This window comes from Phyllostomus hastatus, unplaced genomic scaffold, assembly GCF_019186645.2.
Source record: "Phyllostomus hastatus isolate PE091 unplaced genomic scaffold, TTU_PhHast_1.1 phas_contig_551, whole genome shotgun sequence".
NCBI lineage: Eukaryota > Metazoa > Chordata > Mammalia > Chiroptera > Phyllostomidae > Phyllostomus > Phyllostomus hastatus.
In genome coordinates this window covers 2584106-2608752 of record NW_025333909.1, presented here as the reverse complement: position 1 = coordinate 2608752, position 24647 = coordinate 2584106, and the positions used below count along the sequence as shown (strand labels likewise).

The window sequence follows — 24647 nt, the reverse complement described above, 5'->3', positions numbered from 1 at the left end:
TTGTGTTATTTTTGCCTCACCAGCCTCTGTTGTCATGTTTCCTCCCTGCTGCCAGCGGAGATCAAATGGACACCAGACTGAATCTTCTGAAATATCTTTAGCCAAAGGTTGCTGTGCCAAGCCAAAGGCCTGATGTGAGAAGAGCGCTCCAACAGTTGACAGCTCAAATGGTCACAAGCAAGGTATGAAGTGAAAAGTGAAATTTAAAATGACCAAACAAGCTGAAACTTTACAATAGTTTTGAGTCCATGACGAAATGGAGGGAAAGAAAGGACAAGTTTAATATGATCTGTTATATAAGATAAGTGGTACTAAATAGTTGTGGAGAGCACATAATCATTAGGGAGGAAATCACTTTATCTGTTAAGAATTCATGTGTCAATGACAATAAAAAAGTCACAAAGGGTTGTAGAGGATCATGAGGGATGTGCCCAAATATCCAGGCCTGGCATCTACAGCAAAGAGTAAATAAGCACCATGTCTAAGGCCCATGAGATCTTTAAATTCTTTTAAATATTTTATTTATTTATTTTTAGAGAGGGGAAGAAAGGGAGAAAGAGAGGGAGAGAAACATCAGTGTGTGGTTGCCTCTTACATGCCCCCCCCTCCGGGGACCTGGCCTGCAACCCAGGTGTGTGCCCTGCTGGGAATCAAACTGGTGACCCTTTGGTTCCCTGAGCTATACCAGCCAGGACTTTAAATTTCTTTTGAAATCACAATAAAATGTTATATAACCCAGTCTGACTATTCATCCTTATAACAGCCACAAAATAGACCTTTTAATATTTTTATGGATGAATTGACCTAGGAAAGCAAAAGTACCTAGGCCCATGGAAATGATAATGTGGCCTTCCAGACCTTGTGCAACTTCTCAAATTTGCGAGCATCATTATGAAGAAAAACAAAACCACAGTTGAAATTTGGATGATTAAGAATGCCAGACTCCACTAAATAATTCCATGATTCTGTACCTGCATCCATAAAACTCATACAATTGAAATAATTGATTCAGCCAAATTAAAAATTACCACATCCACTGACCTTTACAAATTGCTTTAAAATTATCAAAATAACTATCATTACCTCCATGAGTGGCAGGCTCTAATGAGTGTGGGAAGAAACACATTTAAATGAAATTATAACAAAGTTTTAGCCAACACGCATTACATTAATCTCCAGGCACATCGTTCACGGCAGGTATAAAGGCTGTGGCCCAAAGACTCCAAATTTTCCACCCGCTAGAATTTCCTTATAATCCCTGTGTTTATATGCACCCTGTTCCTTTCTGTTGCAATGGAAAAGTAGAAATGTGTACAAGGATATATCGGCAAAGAGATACACAAAAGGGTAACAAGCACATGAAAAGATGCACATATCATTAATCATTAGAAAAATGTACATTAAAACCACAATGAGATGCCATTTCACATGTACAATGATGGCTATAATTAAAATTAGAAAATTACAAGCATTAGCAAGGATGTGGAAAAATTGGAAACCTTGCACAATGCTGGTAGGAATATAAAATGGTTCAGCTGCTGTGAAAAACACTTTAGCAGTTCCTCGTAGAATTATAGAATTACTACGTCAAACAGAAATTTGATTCCCTGTTACATAACCAAAGAATTGCAAAGTGACTCAGATAAGTACATGTACTGTACATATATGTTCATAACAGCACTGCTCCAAACAGCTAAAAGGCAAAAACAGCCCCAAATATCCATCAGTAGATGAGTAAACAAAATGTATATCCACTCATACAACTGGATATTATTTAGCCACAGAAAAGCATGAGCAATTCATACATGTTACAATGTGGATGAAAATCAAAATATCATGCTAAGTGAAAGAAGCAAGACAAAAGATTGCATATTACACAATCCCACTTACATGGAATCATCTAAACACGGAATATCCAGAATAGGCAAATCCACGTAGATGGAAATCAGATTCGTGTTATCAGGCAAAGTGGGAAGGGGAGAATGGGAAGCAGCTACTTAATGGGAATGGGGTTTTCTTTCGGGGTGATGAAAAAATTTTGGACCTAGACAAAGGCAGTGGTTGTATGACATTGAAAAGTCACTAAATGTCACTGAACTCTTTAGTTTAAAATGGTCAGTTTTATGTTTATGTGAATTTTCCTTCAATAAAAAAGCACTAAGTCACTTTGAAAATGTACATCATTCTCCACAGTTAACTTGAAGAGAGAGTGCACAATTTAGGGTAGAGTGGGTTACAATGGAACAAAATAACATGTTTTTCAGACTACAAGATGCACCTCCCTGCCCCCAAATTGGAAGGAATAATGGTTGTTAATGCTGCTGTTGAGTTCTGTTTACATTTCATTTACATTGGTGAAATATTATGTTATTTATGTTATTAAATATTTTACCACATTTTTTGCTTCAATTTTTTTTCCTATTTTCCTCTACAACTTTGGTGCGTCTTATGGTCCGGAAACTACAGTAATCATAAATAATAGCATAAATCTAACCTATCACTATATTAGTAAGTAGTAAGGTACAACTGCAAAGGTTTGATCAGCAGTGATAAAGAAGTTACTAACAAAAGACTCTAGAGCAGGGAGATTTATAAGAAAGGAAAAAGAACTTCCAAAACACTGTCTGGATTTGAAATGGCATTTGTTTACTTAGTACTAAATTAAGATAAAAAGTCAATAGACAAACGATTGCCCTTGAACTTACCAGGGATTGATTGATGAAATAGATTAGTGAAGATAATTAATTAAGTCATTAGAGTCAGCTAAGTAAAAAAGATGGTAGGACTTTGAAGGAATGGCTATAAAATAGAAGCTTTTAAGGCAATTTCCTCTAAATCACTCCCCAAAGGTGAAACAAGTTGACTCTATGAAGCAAATGAAGTAACTCAGAAAACTCTGTATAGAAGAGTAGCTATAAATACATCTCTGAATAAAATTTTGGGATAAGGAGTGACTTCAAAATTGAAATTCCATTATTATCCTAATACTTCCTATTTATACTTTCACATTGGTGGAACTTACACTGAAATGGCTTGTACTCACTCAGAGAGAGAGAAATGAAATTTCATATACATATATGAAATTTATATTCATAAAAATTCATATACATATATGAAATTTATACATATAATTCGACAGAGAAATTAAAAGTATATGAATTACACGTCGAGTGGGGTTGAAGAGGGTAAACGGGGTCAAATATATGGTGAAGGAAGGAGACTGAACTTTGGGTGATGAGCACACAGCGCAATATACGAACGATGTATTATGGAGGGGGACATTTGAAACTTACATAATCTTACTGACCAATGTCACCCCAAGAAATTTAACTTGAAAAAGGAAAAAAAAATTTAAGTACATGAATTATATCTAACTAAGGAAAAGAATTACAATCCAGAAGTGCAGGACCATTATACCATGTCAGTAAAATAATGGCAGTATGTATGTATAGTACAGCTGTGGCTTCAGTATTCAGACCCCCTCTTTAAATCCAGGGGTTGGCAAACATTTTCTATAGAGCGGCAGATAGCAAATAATTTCTATTTGCCAGCTGCAAAGTTTCTGTTGAAACTGTTCAACTCTGCCATTGTCCAATGAAAGGAGCTGTAGACAATAAGTTTTAAAAAATGGGTGTAGCTTTATTTCAGTGGAATTTTATTTATAAAACAGGCAGTAGACCACAGTTTGCCAAACCCACCTAAGAGGACGCCTCACTGGAAAATATTATCTTTACAGCCTCTTAGAAAGCATGAGTTAACCGGGGCTGAAAAGCTCATGATGAAACACATTCTCTATCATAAAACTATGATAAAACTATTCTGCATCATAAAACTATCATAAAAATGATCCTAAACAAAGGGAGACCCTAAACTCCTTTTATATTCATACTTCTTGTTATTCTCTGCAGTTTTTGAGGAGAAAAACAAATAGTAACAGGGTTCCTTGGGTGAGGTGAGCCCAGCATTACCCACTCCTGCACAGAAACAGCTGTGTTGCTTCACCTGTAGCGATGCGGAAACCAACAAAACTGGGACGCCGGAGAGCAGCTAAGAACAAAAAAAAAAGGGCTGGGTTGCTTACTGCAGCTGGCCTGCCTTTGTGAAACTGTAGAAGTGACACAGCTCAGAGACTTCCCCCCCCCCGAGGCTTGAGGAGGGATGGAACATGCCCATCCACAGAAAGGCTTTGGGAGGCTCCGAAAGTCACTGTCAGGCTGATTGGTGACTTTTTACTTCAAAGGGCCAAATGTAATTTCAACTCCTTCACAGTTAAGGAGTAGTTACATGTATACAGTCCTAAAATTATTCCAGCCCTTTGAAGGCAACTGCGAGGCTGACGTGGCCCCTAGTGAAAATCAGTTTGACCCCCCTGGTCTATGCAATAAATGGTGTTGGGAAAAATGGACAGATACGTGCAAAAAAAAAAAAAATGAAACTAGACCACCTTCTTATACCACATAAAAGAATAAACTCAAAATGGACTAAAGACTTAAATGTAAGACTCAAAAACCATAAAAATCCTAGAAGAAAACATAGGCAGTAAAATCTCCGACATTTCTCATAGCAATATTTCTTCTGATATATCTCCTCAGCAAAGAAAACAAAAGAAAAAAATATAAGCAAATGGGACTACATCAAACTAAAAACACTTTGCACAGCAAAGGAAACCACCAACAAAATGAAAAGACATCCCACTGAATGGAAGGACATAGTTGCCAGTGATCCAACTGATAAGGGTTTAATACCCAAAATTTATAAAGAACTTAATAAAACTCAACACCAAGAAAACAAAAAATCCAATTAAAAATGGGTGAACGACCTGAGTAGACATTCAATTTTTACAAGACTGGTATATGCAGAGGTTGTTACATGTGAAATCTCATGGTAACCACAAACCAGAAATCTTAATAGATACAAAAAAATATAGAGAAATGAATCTAAATATAACAATAAAGGCATCAAGTCACAAGGAAACACAGTAAAAGAAAAAAGAAAGAACTATGAACTACAAAAACAATCAGAAACTATGAAAAATGGCAGTAAGTGCATAGCTATCAATAATGACTTTATGTAAATGGACTAAATGATCAACTCAAATGATAGCGGGTGTGAATAGATAAAGAAAACAAGATCCATATAAATGTTACCTGCATCCCTGGCTGGTATGGCTCAGTGGACTGAGTGCTGGCCTAAGAACCAAAGGGTCACAGGTCTGATTCCCAATCAGGCCCATGCCTGGGTTGTGAGCCAGGTCCCCAGTAGGGGGCACACAAGAGGCAACCACACATGGATGTGTCTCTCTCTTTCTCCCTCCCTTACCCTCCCTAAAAATAAATAAATAAAAATCTTTTAAAAATAAAATAAATTTAAAAAATTTTAAAATCATTATCAGGCATCTTTTCAGACCACAAAGTTATGAAACTAAAAATAAATTACAAGAAGAAAACTGGAAATAACAAAAAACATGTGGAGGCCAAACAACATAGTATTAATCAACAAGTGGGCCAAGAAAGAAATCAAGTAGGAAACTTTTAAAAACCTGTGAGAAGTATGAAAATGGAAACATAAAGTTCCAAAATATATGGTACACAGCAAAAGCAGTTCTAAGAGCTAATTCTATAGCATCACAAGCCTACTTCGACAAACAAGAAAAACCTCAAATCAACAGATGAAATTTACAACTAAAGGAACTAGAAAATGAAGGGCTAATTATAGCCCGATGTTTGTAAAAAGGATATAATAAAGATAACAGCAGAAGTTAATGAAATAGAGACTAAAATGGAAACAGTAGAAAAAATCCATAAAACTAAAAGCTAGTTCTTTGAAAAGATAAATATAATTGATAAGCCTTTAGCCAAACTTATAAAGAATAAAAGAGAGAGGTCTCAACTAAAAACAGAATTAAAAGAGAATTGAAAGAGAAGTTACAACTGATACTGCACAAATGGAAAGATTGTAAGAAAATGCTTATGAACAATTATACACCTAAAATTGGACAACATAGAACAAATGGATAAATTCCTAGAAACATGTAATCTTCCACAACTGAATCAGGAAGAAACAGACAATCTGAACAGATTTCTTAGTAACAAAATTCTGACAGTGATTTACAAACTCCCAACAATATAAAGTCCAGTTCCAGATGGCTTTATAGGTGATTTCAACTAAATATATCATGAAGAATTAATGGCTATCCTCCTCAAACTATTCCCAAAAAAACTGAAGAGAGAAAATGCTTCCAAACCCATTTTACAAGGCCAACATTACCTTGATAATGAAACCAGACAAAAATACTACCGAGAAAGAGAATATCCCTAATGACATAGGTACAAAAATTCTCAACAAAATTAGTCAGCGGAATTCCACAATATGTTAAAAGAATCAGACCTCACAATCAAGTGGGATTATCGACAGGGATGCAAGAAAGTTTCAAGATCTGGAATTCAAGCAACATGATACACTACATTAGCAAAACAAAGAATAAAAATGATATGATTATATAAATAGATACAGAAAAAGCATTTGAAAAAATATAACAAACATTTATGAACAAAACTCTCAACAAACTACATATAGATGGGTAATACCTCAACATACTCAAGGCCACATATGACAAACTCACAAATAACATACTCAATCATGAGAAGCTGAAACACTACCGCTAAGATCAGGATGCCCACTCTCACCACTTTAATTCAACATAGTATTAGAAGTCTAGCCACATCAATCAGACAAGAAGAAGAAATAAAAGGCATCCAAACTGGGAAGGAAGAAGTAAAACTATCACTATTTGTAGGTGGCATGATATTATATATAGAAAAACCTAGAGACTACACCAAAAGTCTATTAGAATTAATAAACTCAGCTCTGGCTGGTGTGGCTCAGGGGATTGAGTGCCAGCCTGTAAAGCAAAAGGTCACCGGTTCGATTCCCAGCCAAGTCACATGCATGGGTTGTGGGCTGGAACCCAGTTGGAGGCCTGAAATTGATATTTCTCTCACACATTGATGTTTCCCACTCTTTCTCCCTCCCTTCTCCTCTCTCTAAAGATAAATAAATAAAATCTTTTAAAAATTAAAAGAACAAAAAGTAAATTCAGTGACATTGCAGGATACAAAACTAATATTCAGAAATATATTGTGTTTCTCTATACTCACAACAAACTACTAGGGAAATTCACAAAACAAGGTATTCACAGTTGCATCAAAAAGAATAAAATACTTCAAAATAAATGTAAATAAGAAGGTAAAGATGTATACTCTGAAAACTATAAGACATTGATAAAAGAAATTTAAAATGATACAAATAAATGTAAAAATATACTGTGCTCATGACCTGAAAAAAATTACTATTGTTAAATATCCATACTACCCAAAGAAATCTACAGATTCAATGCAATCCTATCAAAATATCCATGGTATTTTTCATAGATGTAGAACAAAAAATCCTAAAATGTGGGGCCTTTTGAAGCTACAAAAGATGCCAAATAGCCAAAGCACACTTGAGAGAGAACAAAGCTGGAGGAGTCGTGCTCCCTAATAAAATTATAATAATCAGAACAGTTGGCACTAGAAAAAAGGCAGATAGGTCAATGAAAAAGAATACATGTCTCAGAAATAAACCCACACATATACGGTCAATTAATCTATGACAAAGGAGACAAGAATACACAACGGGGACGAGGCAGGTTTCAATACACAGTGTCAGGAAGACTGAAGTGATGCATGCTGCAAAAAAATGAAATTAGACCATGTTTAAATACCATATTCAAAAGTAAACTCAAAAGAAACTAAAGACTTAAATGTATGACCTGAAACCATACAACATCTAGAAGAAATCATAGGCAGTAAAGTCTTTGATATCAGTCTTACAAATGACTTGCTGGCTATTTCTTGGGCATGGGCAGCAAAAGCTACAATAAACACAGGGGGATATATTAAACTACAAAGATTTTTCACAGCGAGAGAAACCACCAACACAATGAAAAGACAACCTACCAGAAGGGAGAAGATACTCGTGAATGATATTTCCCATAAGGGGTTAAATATCCAAAATATATAAAGAACTCATATAACTCAATACCAAAAAAAAATCAATTAAAAATGAACAGAAAACATGAATCAGTATTTCTCCAAAAAAGAAATACAAATGGCCAGCAGACATATGAAAAAAGATGTTCAATATCACTAATTATCATGGAAATGCAGAACAAAACTCCACTGAGATATCATCTCGCACCTGTCAGAAAGGCTGTCATACAAAAGACAAATAATATCATAACTATGTATTGTGACAGTGGTTTACTAGACTTATGGTGATTCATTTGTCAGGTATATAAATGTCTAATCACTGTGTCGTATACCACAAACTAATATAATATTGTATGTTAACTATAATTTTTAAAAATAATTAAAGAAAAACTCAAATAAGTACTGGCAAGGATGTGGAGAACAGAGGCCTCTTGCATACTGTTGGACGGATTACAAATTAGTGCAGTCACTACACAAAACAGTATAGAGATTCCTTAAAAAAATTAAAAATAGAACTACCATAGGACCTAGCAAGTACACTTCTGGATCTTTACCTGAAGAACCTGAAAACATACACATACCCATAGGTTCATTGCAGCATTATTTACATTAAGCCAAAATATGCAAGCAACCAAGGTATCCATCAGCAGACGAATGAACAAGATGTGGTGTGCGTGTGTGTGTGTGTGCGTGTGTGTGTGTACACATGTGCATGTGTGCACACAGTGCAATACAACTCAGCTAAAAAAAAAAGAATGAAATCTTGCCATTTATGACAACATGGATGGACCCAGAGGATAGCATGCTAAGTGAAATAAGTTGGGCAGTGAAGACAACTAGCATTTGATTGCAGCTTGTATGTGAAATCTGAAGGAGAAAACAAATGTCAAGCGGAACAAAACAGAAACAGACTCAGATACAGAAAACAAACCAATGGCTGCCAGAGGGGAGGAGAGTGGGGAGCCAAAAGGAAAAATACAAACTTCTGGTTATAAAATAAATAAGTCCAGAGGATGTAATATGCAGTATAGAGATATAATCAATAATATCATAATACCAACAACTTTTTAAGGTGACAGGTTATTAAAATTCTTATGGTGATATTTTCATAACATATATAGATGTCAGGCCACTATACTGTAACCCTGAAAGTAATATAATATTTTATGTCAAATATATATTAATTAAAAAAAAACATGTAGAAACTTAGCAGCCACAATAATGCACACACACAGAACAGTATTTTTCCACAGAACAAGATGAATTCCATACTGCCCATGTTAATCAGCGTGGAAATCTGGGTTGTGGTTGGATGGAAATTATCAGAAGCATACCTAGAGAGTGCAGAGTACAGTTTTATTAAAACGGCAAGATCAAGTCAATCTAAAAGAAAAACAATAATTTCAAGTGAGGCAGCTAAATTCTACCGTTCAAAGGAAAAGCAAATACACTGCACAATATAAGAATGAGATGAAATTTGAAAACTCTTCTTAGGCTGTGTATTAGAAAATTCAAATAAAGATCACTACCTAAGCCAATGGTTCTCAAATATCAGCATGCATTATAGTCACCCAGGTTCTCAAGCTCCACCTTCCGAGACTTGGAATCTTAAGTCGCTGCACATTTAACAAACTGTGCAGACCACTTAGACACCAGCTGCCCACCACTTACGGACACACACTGCCCTCTGTAGGCAGTGCTTCTGATATTCTACCGGAAAACTCAAGCCACTTTCTGAGATGCACGCCACAAAATAGGAAGACTAGGAAAATGTAGAAAAATATTTTACCAGTTCTTTGAAACCTATTGCAGAGGGTATACTGTGGCAAATCATTTTATTTTGATAGAAAAATAGAAATAATTAGAAGAGATTTTAACTGAGAAGATAAAGCCTTCTGAGTAACATACAGCAATTGTTATTATCTGCCCAAAGTTGAGTGATGGCCTATCATATACAGGGAATATGTGCCAGCATCACCCATATCTGAAAAGTTTAGTTCCAAATACAACCATGAGATAACAGAGGCCAGGATATAGGTATATACTATGGTTAAGATATGCATTTTCCTATTTTATCACAAATTTCTTTCCTTCTTTCTTTCTTTTATTTTTTTAAAGTTTTATTATTTTTAGAGAGGGGAAAAGGGAGGGAGAAAGAAAAACATCAGTGTGTGGTTGCCTCTCATGCACCCCCCTGTGGAGACCTGGCTGCAACCCAGGCATGTGCCCTGACTAGGAATCGAACCAGCCACCCTTTGGTTCACAGGCTGTGGCTCAATCCATTGAGCTACACCAGCTCAGGCACAAATTTCTTATACTTATCACAGAATTCTTAAAGGAAGTAAAATAAGAAATATGACATTGCCCAAGGCAATGTTTCTGAACAACAACCTTTTCCCTCCCTGCATCAGACTCACCTGGGTTGCTTGTTTAAAATGAAGATTTCCACCTTAGTTCTACTAAATATTGGAATTCCTAAGGAAAGAGGTCAACAAGCGATAGACACACAAACACAGGTATGCACACATCCACAAATATTTAACTGTACAATTCAGCAGCTTTTCATACATTCAGAAAGTTGGGCAACCATCACCACTATGAATTACAGAACATTTTCTTAATTCCAAAATGAAAATCCACACCCTTTAGCCGTCACTCTCTGCTTTCTTCTCCCCCACTGCCCGCCACACTAGGCAACCACTCATCTACTTTCCCTCTCTCTACATTGGTCTATTAGAGAAATTTTGCATAAATGCAATTCTACAACATATGGTCTTTTATTACTTTCTTCTATTAGTATGAGGTTTCCAAGGTTGATCCATGTTATATGTATTAGTACTTCATCCCATTTAATTGCAGAAAGTATTGTGCCGAATGAATATACAAAAATGTCTACTTCACACAAGTATCACATATGAAAGAGGCAATGAAGAGAAAATTGAATGCTTGTTTCCAAAATCAAGTAGAATTCAGGACTTAATCTCATTTCTAGACAACTCTGCAGAACTCCTGCCCTTGTTTATTGACAGCAATTATAACCAAAGGCTATCTGTAAGGACTCCAGAAGCTCAGAGAACACACAGTATGTAGGATAAATGATAACAATGCCAGGAATGCTGAACACAAATAGAAAGTAAAAAAAAGTAAGCTATAAAAAGAGAGCGACCTCGTGGCAAGGCATATGACTCTCTGGAACTGTGCTATCAAGTAGCCATAGCCACATTTGGCTACTTTAATCTAAATTTAAATTAACTTAAATTTAAAACAGAGTTCTACAGTTGCACTAGCCACATTTCAAATCCACAATGGCCAGATGTATATCTAGTGGACCACACTGGACAAATCAGACAGAGAACATTTGTACCATTTCAAAAATTCTGTTGGACAGTGCTCCTGTAGAGAGAGATAAAACTATCACAGCATGACCCACTCATTAACTCAAAACACGGTAAGTGTACTATGTGGCCCTGGCTGCTGTGTCTCAGTTCATTGGCGCATCATCCTGTAAACCGAAAGGTCACAAGTTTGAATCCCAGTCAGGACACATGCCTGGGTTGCAGTTTTGGTCCCCATTTTGGGGCATGGGAGAGGAAACCAATGGATGTTTCTCTCTCAAATCGATGTTTGTCTCCCTCCCTTCTCTCTAAAAAGTCAATAAGCATGTCCTCAGGGGAGGAAAGAAGTCTACTGTGTGCAAGGCACTGTTCTACATACTAGGGATACCGTAACACACAGCACTGATAAAATTCCTACCACTGTGGCGTTTAAGTGTCAATGATGTGAAAGAGAGGATAAACAAATAAAACATATCACACACAATATATAAAAGGGTCAAAATATAAAAAATGTGAGGGAACATGAAAAAAGAGATACTCTCTTAGTTACAACGGTCTAGGAAAGTCTCAGCAATAAAGTGAGATTTATGTAAAGAAGGGTATGAAGACAATGACTCCTCAAATAGAAAATGTTAAAAATAAAAGCAATAGAAATTACTTTCTTATTGAATTTATTGGGGGTGGCATTGGTTCACAAATCCATACAGGTTTCAAGTGTACAACTCAACAAAACACTGTCTACACATGGCATCCTGTGCCCATCGCCCCAAGAGAAGTCCCTTTCTGTCCCCCCATTTCCTCCCCTTTGCCCACCTCCCCCCCGCCAGACTTCCCTCTGGCTATCACCACACTGTTATCTGTGTCTGTGTGTTTCATATATAATGTCTTTTTTTTTTGCTTAATCCTTTCATCTTCTTTCATCCAGAACCCAATTCCCCCCAAAGCTGTCAGTGTACCCAGGTGTCCATGGTTGTTTTTATTCTGTTTGTCCATTTAATTTATTCATTAGATTCCACATGTAAGTGAAATCACACAGCACTTGTCTCTCTGACTGGCTTCTTTCACTTAGCATTACTTTTCAATTACAGTTTACAGTCAGTATTATTTTGTATTAGTTGTAGGTACACAGCACAGTGGTTAGACAGCCATATGCTTTACAAAGTGATCCTCCCGTTTCAAGTCCCCACCTGGCACCATACATGCTTATTACAATATCGATGACTGTATTTCCTATGCTGTACTTTACATCACCCTGACTATTTTGCAACAACCCTAATTTGTACTTCTTTTTTTTTAGCCTCACCTGAGGACATGCTTATTGATTTTAGAGAGGGGAAGGGACGATGAAAAAGAGGGAGAGAAACATTGATGTGGAAGAGGAACGTCAATCAGCCGCCTCTTGCATGCACCCCAACCAGGGACCCAACTCACAGCCCAGGCATGTGCCCTGATGGGAATCAAACCAGCGACCTTTTAGTGTACAGGATGATACTCCAACTAACTGCTCACACTGGCCAGGGCCAATTTGAATTTATTAATCTTTAACTTTTTCACCCAGTACCACAACCTCCCTCTCCTCTGGCAACCACCAGTCCTCTCACTATTTCTATGTATGAGTCTCCTTGTGTTTTTTTGTTCATTTATTTTGTCCTTTAGATTCCAGGTACAAGTAAAATCATACAGTATTTGTCTTATCCTGTCTGACTTATTTCATGTTACATAATGCCCTCTAGGTCCATCCATGCTGTTGCAAATGGTAACAGTCCATTCTTTTTCTTGGCCAAGTAATATGCCACTGTATATATGCACTATGGTTTTTCCATTTATTCATCTATTGATAGGCATTTGGGTTGCTTCCATATCTTGGCTGTTGTAAATAATGTTACAGTGACCATCAGGGTGCATATATTTTTCCAAATTAGCATTTTGGGTTTCTTCAGATATATTATTCCCAGAAGTGGAATCACTGAGTTATAAAGGCAGTTCCATTTTTCATTTTTTGAAGAAACTCCATACTGCTTTCCACAGTGGCTGCACCAGTCTGTATTCCCACCAATAGTGCACTAGGGTTCCCCCTTCTTCACATCCTGGCCAGCACTTGTTCTGTGCTGATTTATTGATGATGGCCATTTTGACTAGGTAGTAAAATGTTTGTTTTATTTAATCCTCACCAGAGGACATTTTTCCACTGCTTTCAGAGAGAAAGTAAGGAAGACAGACACAGAGACAGACACAGAGACAGACACAGAGACAGATAGAGACAAAGAGAGAGAGAGAAACATCAAAGTAAGAGAGAAACAGAGACTGGTTGCCTTCTTGTATGCACACTGACCAGGGATCAAACCCACAAGCTGGATATGTGCCCTGACTGGAAATTGAACTCGCAGCCCTTCGGTCTATGTGACAACGCTCCAGCCAACAAATGAGCCACACCAGCCAGGGCTCTGACAGTTTTCTCAGTAATATTTTTTTCCTACATATCTCCTCAGACAAGCAAAACAAAAGAAAAAATAAGCAAATGGGTCTACATCAAACTAAAAAGATTTTTCACAGTAAATGAAACCATCAACAAAAAGGAAAGACAACCTACTGATTGGGAGTAGATATTCACTAATGATATATCTGATAAGGGGTTAATATCCAAAATTTATAAAGAACTCAGACAACTCGACACCAACATAACAAATAATCCAATTAAAAAGTGGGCAGAAGACCTGAACAGACACTTCTCCAAAGAGGACACACAGATGGCCAATAAACATACAAAAAGATGTTCAACATCACTAATCATCAGAGAGATGCAAATTAAAACCACAATGAGATATCACTTCACACCTGTTAGAAAGTATGTTTTTAATAGGAAAACGAGTCAGCTACTTTTGAGAGCAAGAAAGTAGTTTCAATAATTCAAGAATAGGAAAAAATAGAACTTTAATATTTTGGATTATAAAAATGTAAGGTCAGTGTTGCTAAGAATGGTTCAGAACCATTCCTCAGGACCTAAAACCTCAGAAAACTGTTAAAAGCCCTGGCTGGTGTGGCTCAGTGGATTGAGCGCCAGCCTGTGAACCAAAGGGTCACCAGTTTGATTCCCGGTTGGGGCACATGCCTGGGTTGAGGGCCAGGTCCCCCGTAGGGGGTATGCAAGAGTCAACCACACATTGATGTTTCTCTCCCTCTCTTTCTCCCTCTCTTCCCCTTTCTCTAAAAGTAAATAAATCAAATCTTTTTTAAAAAGAAACTGTTAAAATATTCAGAATTGTGTCGAAAAAAATTAGAAGTCTTATCTTGCATAGTACGGATACAAACATTACTATTTGTGAGACTGTTTCACCTATAAAAATGGAGAAAGAGATTTAGGAATAAACTTTGCACTGTAAACTTAATAATTATGTTCCCTGAGTATATAAAAAATGTCTTCTGAGTCACATACCAAGTATTTGGAAGGCAGAGAGTAATCTGAGTTCACATTTGGTTATAGGTTTAACTTATTTGGCTGGAAAAAATAAAATGTAGCATGATTACAAAAAAACTGTAAGTATTTAAGCCAAAGCAGGTTTTTTCTTCTTTAAATATCTGAGTAGAAAAACAACCTAATTGTTTTCTGTTCAAAATCCAAGATAATATTTTACCCAAAATTTTGGCAAGAAAAGGAGTTTACTTAACTATATGACAATCATGAACTTTACCTGAACCCTGTGCTCTAAGGAAACAGGGATGGTCTAGAATTTTCCCCATCTTTTTGCTCCCAAGAAAAAAACTAACTTCAGTGGACCCCCTGCCCTCACTTAATAAGGCACATCTCCATCCTTTCATATGACTCATGTAAAATTCATGAGAGCTGCCTTTTTATCTGCTTCCATAAAACCACAAATTTCATTCCTCTCCTATGAGATGCATCTTATTTATAAAGGTTCTCCCTGTTCCAACAGTCTGAAAAAAATCATCCCCTTAATTGGTTTGTCTTTGACAAAGCTACTGTAATCAAAATAGTGTGGTACTGAGAGAGTAGATCTTAAAAGTTCTCATCACAAGAGATTTAAAAAATTGTAACTGTGGGGGGAAAAGTACAGTACTGGCATAAAGAGACAGACTAATAGACAAAACAGAGATGCCAGAAATCAATCCCCCCATATAAGTTGAAATGATTTTTGACAAGGGTAGCAGGACTATTCAATGGAGAAAGGACAGTCTTTTGAATAAATGCAGCTGGGAAAATGGGATATCCACAGAATTTGAAATTCCTTATGGAATGTTCCAGCAAAGTATACATAAAGATGTCTGTGTAGCCAATTACCATTCTTGCCGCATTTCTTTAAATAATCAGGTCAAATCTGAAACTAGGCTTTATAAAAAAGAGCCAAAGGAGGGATGACCCTTCATGAGAGATCTTTAGGTTTCAATGAAAAACTATATATCACACCTTTAAGGATCATTACATTTCTAGTTCCTTTCATTGCCTTTGAGCTCCTTTTTCACTCTTGGTAAATTCCATTGTGTGAGTATTTACCAAATTCTCTATTATTCTAGTTTCCTTCAGGATCTGGCTCCAACTCTCCAAATTAACATTTCCAATTTTTCCTAGCCTTCTGTCTTGGCATCACTAAGGACTAAAGCTGTCAACTTCCCAAAGCCCTGCAAGCTCAAACTAGACAACTTGATTAAAACTTCCAAAAAAAAATCAACACAACAGATCATGTATGGGCAACATTCATGCATGCAGGTGCTGCTTGTGTGCCGCTCAGGGCCCTATGAGTTCAACACCTAAAAAACCTCACAACTGGTTGCCCAAATACCAAGTGTCAACAGATGCTTCATCTGCTCCTTAATGCACAAATGGTGACCAAATGACATTGTTCAAAGAATAAAGAATGTCTATTCTTTCCTTGATCAAGGAAAAGGACAGACAGGAAATCAGGGTCAAGATGGAGAATCGGAACATCCTGAGTTCACCTCCCTCCACAACACAGCAAAACTACAATCACATATAGAACTATCACTGAGAAATACTTGAAGACGAGCAAAACACATATTCTGCAACTAAGAATGTAAAGAACAGGCCACCTCCAGACGGAGAAGGGGGCAAAGTCACAGTCTAATGAGGACCCACACTGACAGTGCAATGACCCACAAGTGGTAGGGCTATCACCACAGCAGAGATTTGCCCTGAGGCGTGAGGGATCTGAGCCCTACATAGGCTCCCCAGCCCAACAACCTATAATATCCAGCTATAAAAAACAGTGGACCTTACGTTCAGGAGAGGTGAAGGGCTGTAGGAAAGCGAGACTCCACCTCCTAAAGAGCTCATGCACAAAATAAGTCATAGTGAGGCCGAGCACAGAGGCACCAGTCTGAAAATTGCCTGGGTTATACACAAAGGACATAACATTGACTAATCATAGGGCAAGTGCTGGAGAAGCACGTACTTTCTCTGGGGACGGAAGTGCTGATCGGCACCATTCTTTTAAAGCCTCCTTCAACCAGAGACATTGACATTAATAACAAACTGACAGTACCCAGAGGGGAGAAGGGAGGGGATAATGGGGAGAAAGGGGGGAAGGGTTTTCAGGAACATGTATAAAGGACATATGGACAAAACCAAAGGGAGGCAGGATCAAGAGGGGAAAGTGGGGATGGCTGGGGTTGGGGGAGTGGGGTAAATGGAGACAACTGTACCTGAACAATAATAAAAAATGTGGAAAAAAAGAAAATGAGCAAATATACTATTAATAAATAAATAAACAAACAAATAAATAAATCCTCCTTCAACCTAGCCGGCCTGGTGCTGGCAGGTGCCATTTCTGACACTCCATCTTGCTAACCCTCTTCACCCCACACTGGCACATTGGAGGTCTGGGACACCCAACCTGCCTGCTCCAACTGGCACCCCTCCAAAGTGGTTCCCACTCCACCACAAAAACCAAGCAGCCTCAGCCTACACCAGGACCCACACAAAGCGTTTCTAGCCCTACCCCCAGCGTGTGGATTCAGTAGGCACCGGTCTCCTCAAAAACGCCTCTCATCCATTCACAGTGGAGGAACAGGCTCCTATCTGAGCCTGCACTAGGCAGGCGGCCTCAGCTGGTATCAGCACCCCTCAAAAGTGGCTGCTAACTCGGGAGTAAGCCCCCAGACACCACTGCACCCTCAGCAGTCAAGGCCAAGCCTTCCAGAGAGCAGCAACAAAGGCCAGCTGTTCACATAAGTGTGCCAGAAGCAGCCATGGTAAAACCTAGCAGCAAGCAAGCAACACCAGGGTTCTGACCTGCACGCAAGTGTTCCCACAGCAACCACAGCCAGGCCACACAGGCAGCCAGGGTGCAGGATAGCCCCATCAATCAGAACATGGGCAGCAGTTGTAGCTGGGCCTTGCAGACAACCGGGCCAGAGGCCAACCCTCCCCAACAGTGCACCTACAACAGCCACAGCAGGCCTCACAGGCAGGCAGACCAGGGACCAGCCCTGCCCACCAGCATGTGGGTAAGTGTCAACGCTGAATTTCACAGCTTATGGGCCTGGGGCCAAATCCTTTCCGCCAGCATGCCCCCAAAATTACACCAAGCCAAAACAGCTGAGCATGCACAACATACACAGCGGAAACCGCTGGAGCACCTGGAGCTCATGAGCAGGACAGGCTCTTCCACCAGGCCCCACAGGACACCTTCCATGTCAGGCCACTCTTTCGAGACTGGCAGACATAACTGATCTACATCATACATAGAAACACAGGGAGCTAGGCAAAATGAGGAGATAAAGGAATATGATCCAAATGAAAGTTCATGACAAATCCTCAGGAAAATAACTAAACAAAACAGAGATAAACTGCCTACCAGATAAAGAGTTCAAAGTAATGATTATCATGATGTTCCCCAAATTCACCAAAGAAAAATAAATGAACACAGTGAGAACTTCAACACAAACATAGAAAATATAAAGAAGGACCAAATGAGACTTAAGAATAGAAAAACTACCATGAAAATTATACTGAAGGGAATTAAGAGCAGATTGGATGATGCAAAAAGAATATTTCGTGAACTGGGAGAAAGAGTAAGTGGAAATCACTCACTGGAACAGCAAACAAAAAACATTTTCAAGTGGGGTGAGTTTATGGGACCTCTGGGACATCAAGTGCACTAAATGTGCATTATAGGGATTCCAGAAGGAGGACAGAAAGGAACGGAAAACTTATTGAAGAAATAAGAGCTGAAAACTTCCGTAACGTGGTGAAGGAGATATGCCAGTTCAGGAAACACATAAATTCCCAAACAAAATAAACCCAAAAAGACTCACACCAAAACACATCATCATTACAGTGTCAAAAGTTAAAGATATACCAATTGTCCATCAGTGGATGAGTGGATAAAAAAGCTGTGTACATTTACACAATGGAATACTACTCAGCCATAAAATAAGAAGGAAATCTTACCCTTTGAGGCAGCATGGAAGGATATGGAGACTACTATGCTAAGTGAAATAAGCCAGTCAGAGAAAGACAAATACCATCTGATCTCACTTATATGTGGAATCTAATGAACAAACTAAACTAACGAGGAAAAGAGAAACATAGTCATAGATACAGAGAACAGACTGACAACAGTCAGAGGGGAGATGGGTTGTGGGGTGAGTGAAAAAGGTGAAAGGATTAAGCAAAAACTGATAGACACAGATAGCAATATGGTGAGGACCAGAGGGAAAGGGGTGGGGGTAGCAGAAGAGGGTAAAGGGGGAATAAAATGGTGATAGATGGAAACTTGACTTGGGGTGGTGAACACACAGTACTGTGTACAGATGATGTGTTGTAGAATTGTATACCTGAAACCTGTATAATTTTCTTAACCAATGTCATCCCAATAAATTCAATTAAATGAAAGAAAAAGGTAAAGGTATAAAGACAAGCTTAACAGCAGCAAGAATAAAACAACCAGTTACACACAAAGGAACTCCCATACGACTGATAACTGATTTCTCAGCAGAAACTTTGCAGGCCAGAGAAGATAGATAGCACAGAGATAGCACAATATATTCAAACTGATAAGGGGGGGACCTACATCCAAGACCACTATATCTTGGAAGGTTGTCATTCAGAATTGACTGAGAGATAGAGTTTCTGAGACAAGTAAAACCTGAAGGAGTTCAGCGCCACTACACTGGCATTTTAACAAATGTTAAAGGGATTTACTTAAGCAGAAAAGAAAAAGCCACCTTGGCTGGTGTGGCTCAGTGGGTTGAGTGACAGCCTGAAAACTGAAAGGTCACCAATTCGATTCCCAGTCAGGGCACATGCCTGGGTTGTGGCCATGTCCCCACCTGGGGGTGTATGGGAGGCAACCGGTGGATGTTTGTCTCTCACATCAATGTTTCTCCCCCTCTCTTCCTCTCTCTCTAAAAATAAATAAATACAATCTTTTTAAAAGAAAGAAAAGGCCACAATGATAAATGAAAAATTCATGTCAGAGAATGTCTCACTGGTAAACATCAACGTACATGAAAGGTAGTGGATCAATCACTTATAAACCTCATGTGAAAAGTAAAAGACAAAAGTAGTAAAAACTCACCTATATTTACAATAAGTACTGAAAAGATACACACACAAAAAGATGCAAAATATGACATCAAAACCATAAAACATGCAGCAGCAGTAACAATGCAGTGCTTTCAGAATGTGGTCGGACCTAAGAGACAATCAACTTAAAATAAACTGCTGTCTACATAAGTTACTATATATGAATCTCATGATACCCAGAAACCAAACACCCGTAATAGATACACAAAAATGAAGAGAACAGAATCCAAGCATAATACTAAAAAGTCAACAAATCCCACAGTTAAGAAAGAAAAGAAAGTAAACTAGAACTATAAAAACAATCACAAAATTATTAACAAAATGGTAATAAATATATACTTATCAATAATTACTTTGAAGGTAAATGGACTACATAATTAAATCCCAAGACACAGGATGTCTGAATGGATTTTTAAAAAGCAAGAGCTATACATGCGCTGCCTACAAGAGACTCACTTCAGATCTAAAGACACAGACTAAATGTGAAGGCACAGAAACATATATTCCATGCAAATGGAAATGAAAGAAAAGCTGGGGTAGCAATATTTATATCTTACAAAACAGACTTTAAAACTACCACTGTACAAGAGATAATCAAAGGTACTCCATGATGATAAAGGAATCAATTCAACAAGGGAATATAATAACACTTGTAAGCATCTATGCACCTAACATAGAAGCACATAAATACATGAAGCAAATATTAGTATGTATAAAAAAGAGATGGACAGTGTAACAATAGGGGAGTTTAACACCCCATCTACATCAGTGGATACACATCATCCAGGCAGAGAACTATCAAGGAAACATTGGCCTTAAAAGGTACATTAAATCAGGTGGAATTAATAGATGTATGAGGGGGACCCAAAAAACACCAGAATTATCTTCTAAGGGCAGACCCCTTGTAGTTCAGGCTTCCCCCGCTAGTGTTTTGGAAACCCATCTGTTTCAGGACACCAGCAGGTGTTGTGAGAGGCTGCGTTTGGCTACAGTGAATTTTGTTTGAAGAATCTTTCAGTGCATTTGCCCATTTCATGATGGGTGATTTACGAGTGCATCTGCCCACACCTCGCTGAGTGTTCAACAGTTTTTGACCAAAAACCGCATGATCGCCATGCCCCACCCTCCTTATTCACCCAATCTCACCCTCAGTGACTTCTTTTTGTTTCCTCGGATGAAAAAAGTCCTCAAAAAGGAACATTTTGCAGATGGAAACAAGTGAAACAAAAAACAGCAGAAGCACTAAAAGGCATCCAAATCAATGAATTCGGAAACTGTTTAGTGCAGTGGAAAAAATGTCTTGATAGGTGTATTGCATCAAAAGGAGAGTACTTTGAGGGTGACTGAAGTTTAAACATATAAGAATAAATATACAATTGTTTATAAGTAAATTTGAGGATTTTTTGGGTCTCCCCCTCATATACAGAACATTCCTTCCCAAAACAGCAGGATACACATTATTTTTCAGTGCATGTGGGACAGTCTTCAGGACGGATTACATGCTGGGCCAGAAAACAAGTCTGAATAAATTTTAAGAGATTGAAATCATATCAAACATCTTTTTCTGAGTTCAACGGTACAAAATTAGAGATCAAATACAAGAGGAAAGCTGGAATAAAACACAGATATGTGGGGACTAACCAACATACCTACTACCTTTTTAGAAATCAAAGGGCAGTGAGAAGCTGACGTCCCAACAGTACGCAGAGCTATAAGCACCCAGTTGGAACTGGGCAATAGATAACAGACTGAGTTGAGGGCTCGTTGGAGGCACTGAAGTTGCCTCCTAATACATAACCAACCCCAAATAAGAATTATGAAAATAAAATCATTACCAAAAAAGGCATTCAGCAGCTTCTGAACCTGAATGTTGCTGCCCACGGTACGGTACAATCCCTCTGTCTTGATTCCTAGGAAAAGAAAATCAAATCGAGTTTGCTTATATAGCTAGAGAGCTTTCAGGTACCTCAGGGCATTTCAGAAAGTAGGTGCTCACACACTGGACTGAGTTCAAACAGGAAAGGTTCTTGCTACGCTCTCCAAGCTCTCCGGCCCTCCCCTGACATAAGGGAGCAGTCCTGAAGCATCTCTCCAGCTTGTTCTCTTCATATTTCATTTGGATCGTACCAAGCCCTCATTAATCTAACAGAAGTGAACACACTCTATAATAAATTATAGGATAGGCTCAGGTGGGTAGCAGACGGAGAATGGTGCTGCCATCTTGGAGAGGAGCTTGGATCTAATTGAAAATGTAGCAATATCAACCTTCGAGATGTCCCTGAGCAGTGATATAAAGGAAGGAAAGGCTGGAGTATGGTAGATGTCAAACAAAGGGCCATTTTTTTGTGCATGGAGAAGACTGAGGCAACATTTCAAAGGAAAAAAGGACACTGCTCATACAGTACACTGGCCCCTATTCTACATACTGTCGGAGAGAAACTAGAGAGTATCGTCAACCTGGAAAAATGCTTACACCACATTTGTTTGAGTTTAGCTTTGCCCCCTGTAATTTTTGAACCCATCGCGTTGTGGCAGAAACTAAATTCTTACTTATTTAGGGACTACCATCATAATACTAGTTGAGGTGTGCCAGGTAGTATTTAAGAATATTTTATAAGCCATTTGAAGCTCTTTCTCTTTCAAAGCAGGAAGCCGGAAATGATCCAAATATGCTTGGGCACCACTGGTTCGGAATTCACTCAAATTATACAAATTGTGCCTGATGGTCAAGGTTTATAAACAGTGTCTATTCCTGAAATGGATTCTGACCAATAGGTGACATGATTGGTACTTTCGAGAAACTGCCCCAGGGTAACTTCAGAGTGGTGGGTTGAAATACCGCCAAGGCGAGACGGTTCACTATCTTACCTGTGGTCTCAATGACATTGATGCACTTTCTAACGAACTTGAAGCCCACTTCATTCAGCTCCACTGTTTCAAGCAAAGGAAAGCAGAGTTAGATCCTGCTGCAATGAGCTTCACCAACCAAGCATTCAACCACCATGCTAAGAGACTGCAGTCCGAGAACAGGGGGTTTGTTTGGTCATGTCCAACCACCGCTAAATGAAAAGGTCCTTTTCTTGGGTCAGGGGAAGGGTTTTTACTCTGTGTAACACAGAGTGCTCTTAGTTAGCCCTTTGCATTGTTTCTGCTTTAGGCACGAGCAACATCAAATATGAAATGTTAGGCTGGATATGCACAGGACTTCTATCATGTGTGAAGAACAAGAAGGATATAATGTGCTTCTCTTTATTAGTCTAGCTACTCCCGCCATAAGCTAAGATAAAGAGACTTCCTTAGTTCAATCAATAGATGCATTTTAAAAAATACCGTATTTTTTGGACTATAAGACTCACCCCCCCACCCCCAATTTGGGAGAAATAATGTTTGTTAATGCTCCTGTTGAGTTCTGTTCACATTTACATTGGTGAAATATTATGTTATTTCTGTTATTAAATATTTTACCACATTGTTTGGCTTCAAAAAATTTTCCCCTGTTTTCCTCCTCTAAAACCTAGGTGCATCTTATGGTTCGAAAAATACGGAGGTGTGAGTTTCATTCCACACCGCGACATCCGTAAACACACTGGCATCAATATCACATATCATCGATGACGGCATTCACTATGATTAAGACAGCTGGCAGTTTCTAATGTCAGTAGATCAGAAATTTGACTCACTTTCTTCCTGTTTCGTTATGGGGCTGTGGTAGATCTGCAAAAGAAGAGAAACAGATAATGTTAAACCAAGACCATTAACGACTCAAAGGCTTTAACAAGAAGGAAAAGTGGGCTCAATAGAATCATCTCTGCCTAGGCCCCTAAGCAACAGTTGAAATAACAATCCCTGAAGATTGCAATGGATTTCAAACTGCTTGCTACCACCGAAGTTATAGCCCTCTTAGATATTTACTTAGGGAAAGCTCAGAGACTTTTTCCAATGGAGCAAGAGAGTACAAGAGAAAGAAAGTGGATTTTTTTCATGCATACCTGGGTAATGGGCATTGATGGTGAAATTTACATGTTCCAAACCAACCTCCCATACCCCAAAGGCTAGCTAATAACTGTTTCTCTGAGGAATGGCAATTATCCATCTGGAAGAGATCCACGCACTGACCAAGATTTCTGTGCATCATCTTGAAGTCCACATTGTGATAGCTATGGGGAGACCAAACACCAGATCCTTGGCTCTTCAAGTCTAGTCCCGGTTCTGCCTCTACCTCATTATAAAATCTAGGGCTTGTTATTTTCACTTTCTAGACTTCAAAATTCCTATTTCTAAGATGATCGGGACCGGGGTACATGTTCCGTCAAGTCCCGATCTTCTTCAACACTTGAAAAGCGAAGGCACGCATAATGTGTGTAAGATGAATAGGTTGGGGTGTTAAGTACAGGAGCAATGACATTAGCACTCTGAGGCTGCAAGAAATAAGCCCTCAACACGCCATGTTACAGCCTGCTTTAACAAGCTCTCCTTCTAAAAAAAACGTGTTTGCATATATGTGTAAACGTGTGAGTGTTTCAGTGAGAGAGGTTTCCATGCTGGCCAGCCCTCACTGACACTTCAATAAATAAGATATTTGTGATAAGTCTGCCATAATCAAGTTGGTAAGGATCCACATTCAGTGGGCGCGTGTTCTGACATCCTTCTGCACACAAAGCCTTCAACATCGTTCAGTCTTTAAATCCTGAAGGGAGAGCAAGTTCAGGAGAGGGGATT

The 24647-nt window shown here is 38.5% G+C and overlaps 1 protein-coding gene across 5 annotated transcripts in view; it reads right to left on the bottom strand.

The window, feature by feature from the left end:
- OPHN1 (oligophrenin 1) overlaps positions 1-24647 on the bottom strand; it is a 253859-nt gene that overhangs the window by 95542 nt on the left and 133670 nt on the right. For all 5 annotated transcript variants that reach the window (XM_045847507.1, XM_045847511.1, XM_045847508.1 and 2 more), the window contains exons 13-15: positions 23609-23642; positions 22797-22859; positions 21764-21838 (exon numbers count right to left, since the gene is read on the bottom strand). In XM_045847507.1, the coding sequence (XP_045703463.1) occupies positions 21764-21838; positions 22797-22859; positions 23609-23642 (172 nt within the window). The remainder of the gene's footprint in view (positions 1-21763; positions 21839-22796; positions 22860-23608; positions 23643-24647) is intronic.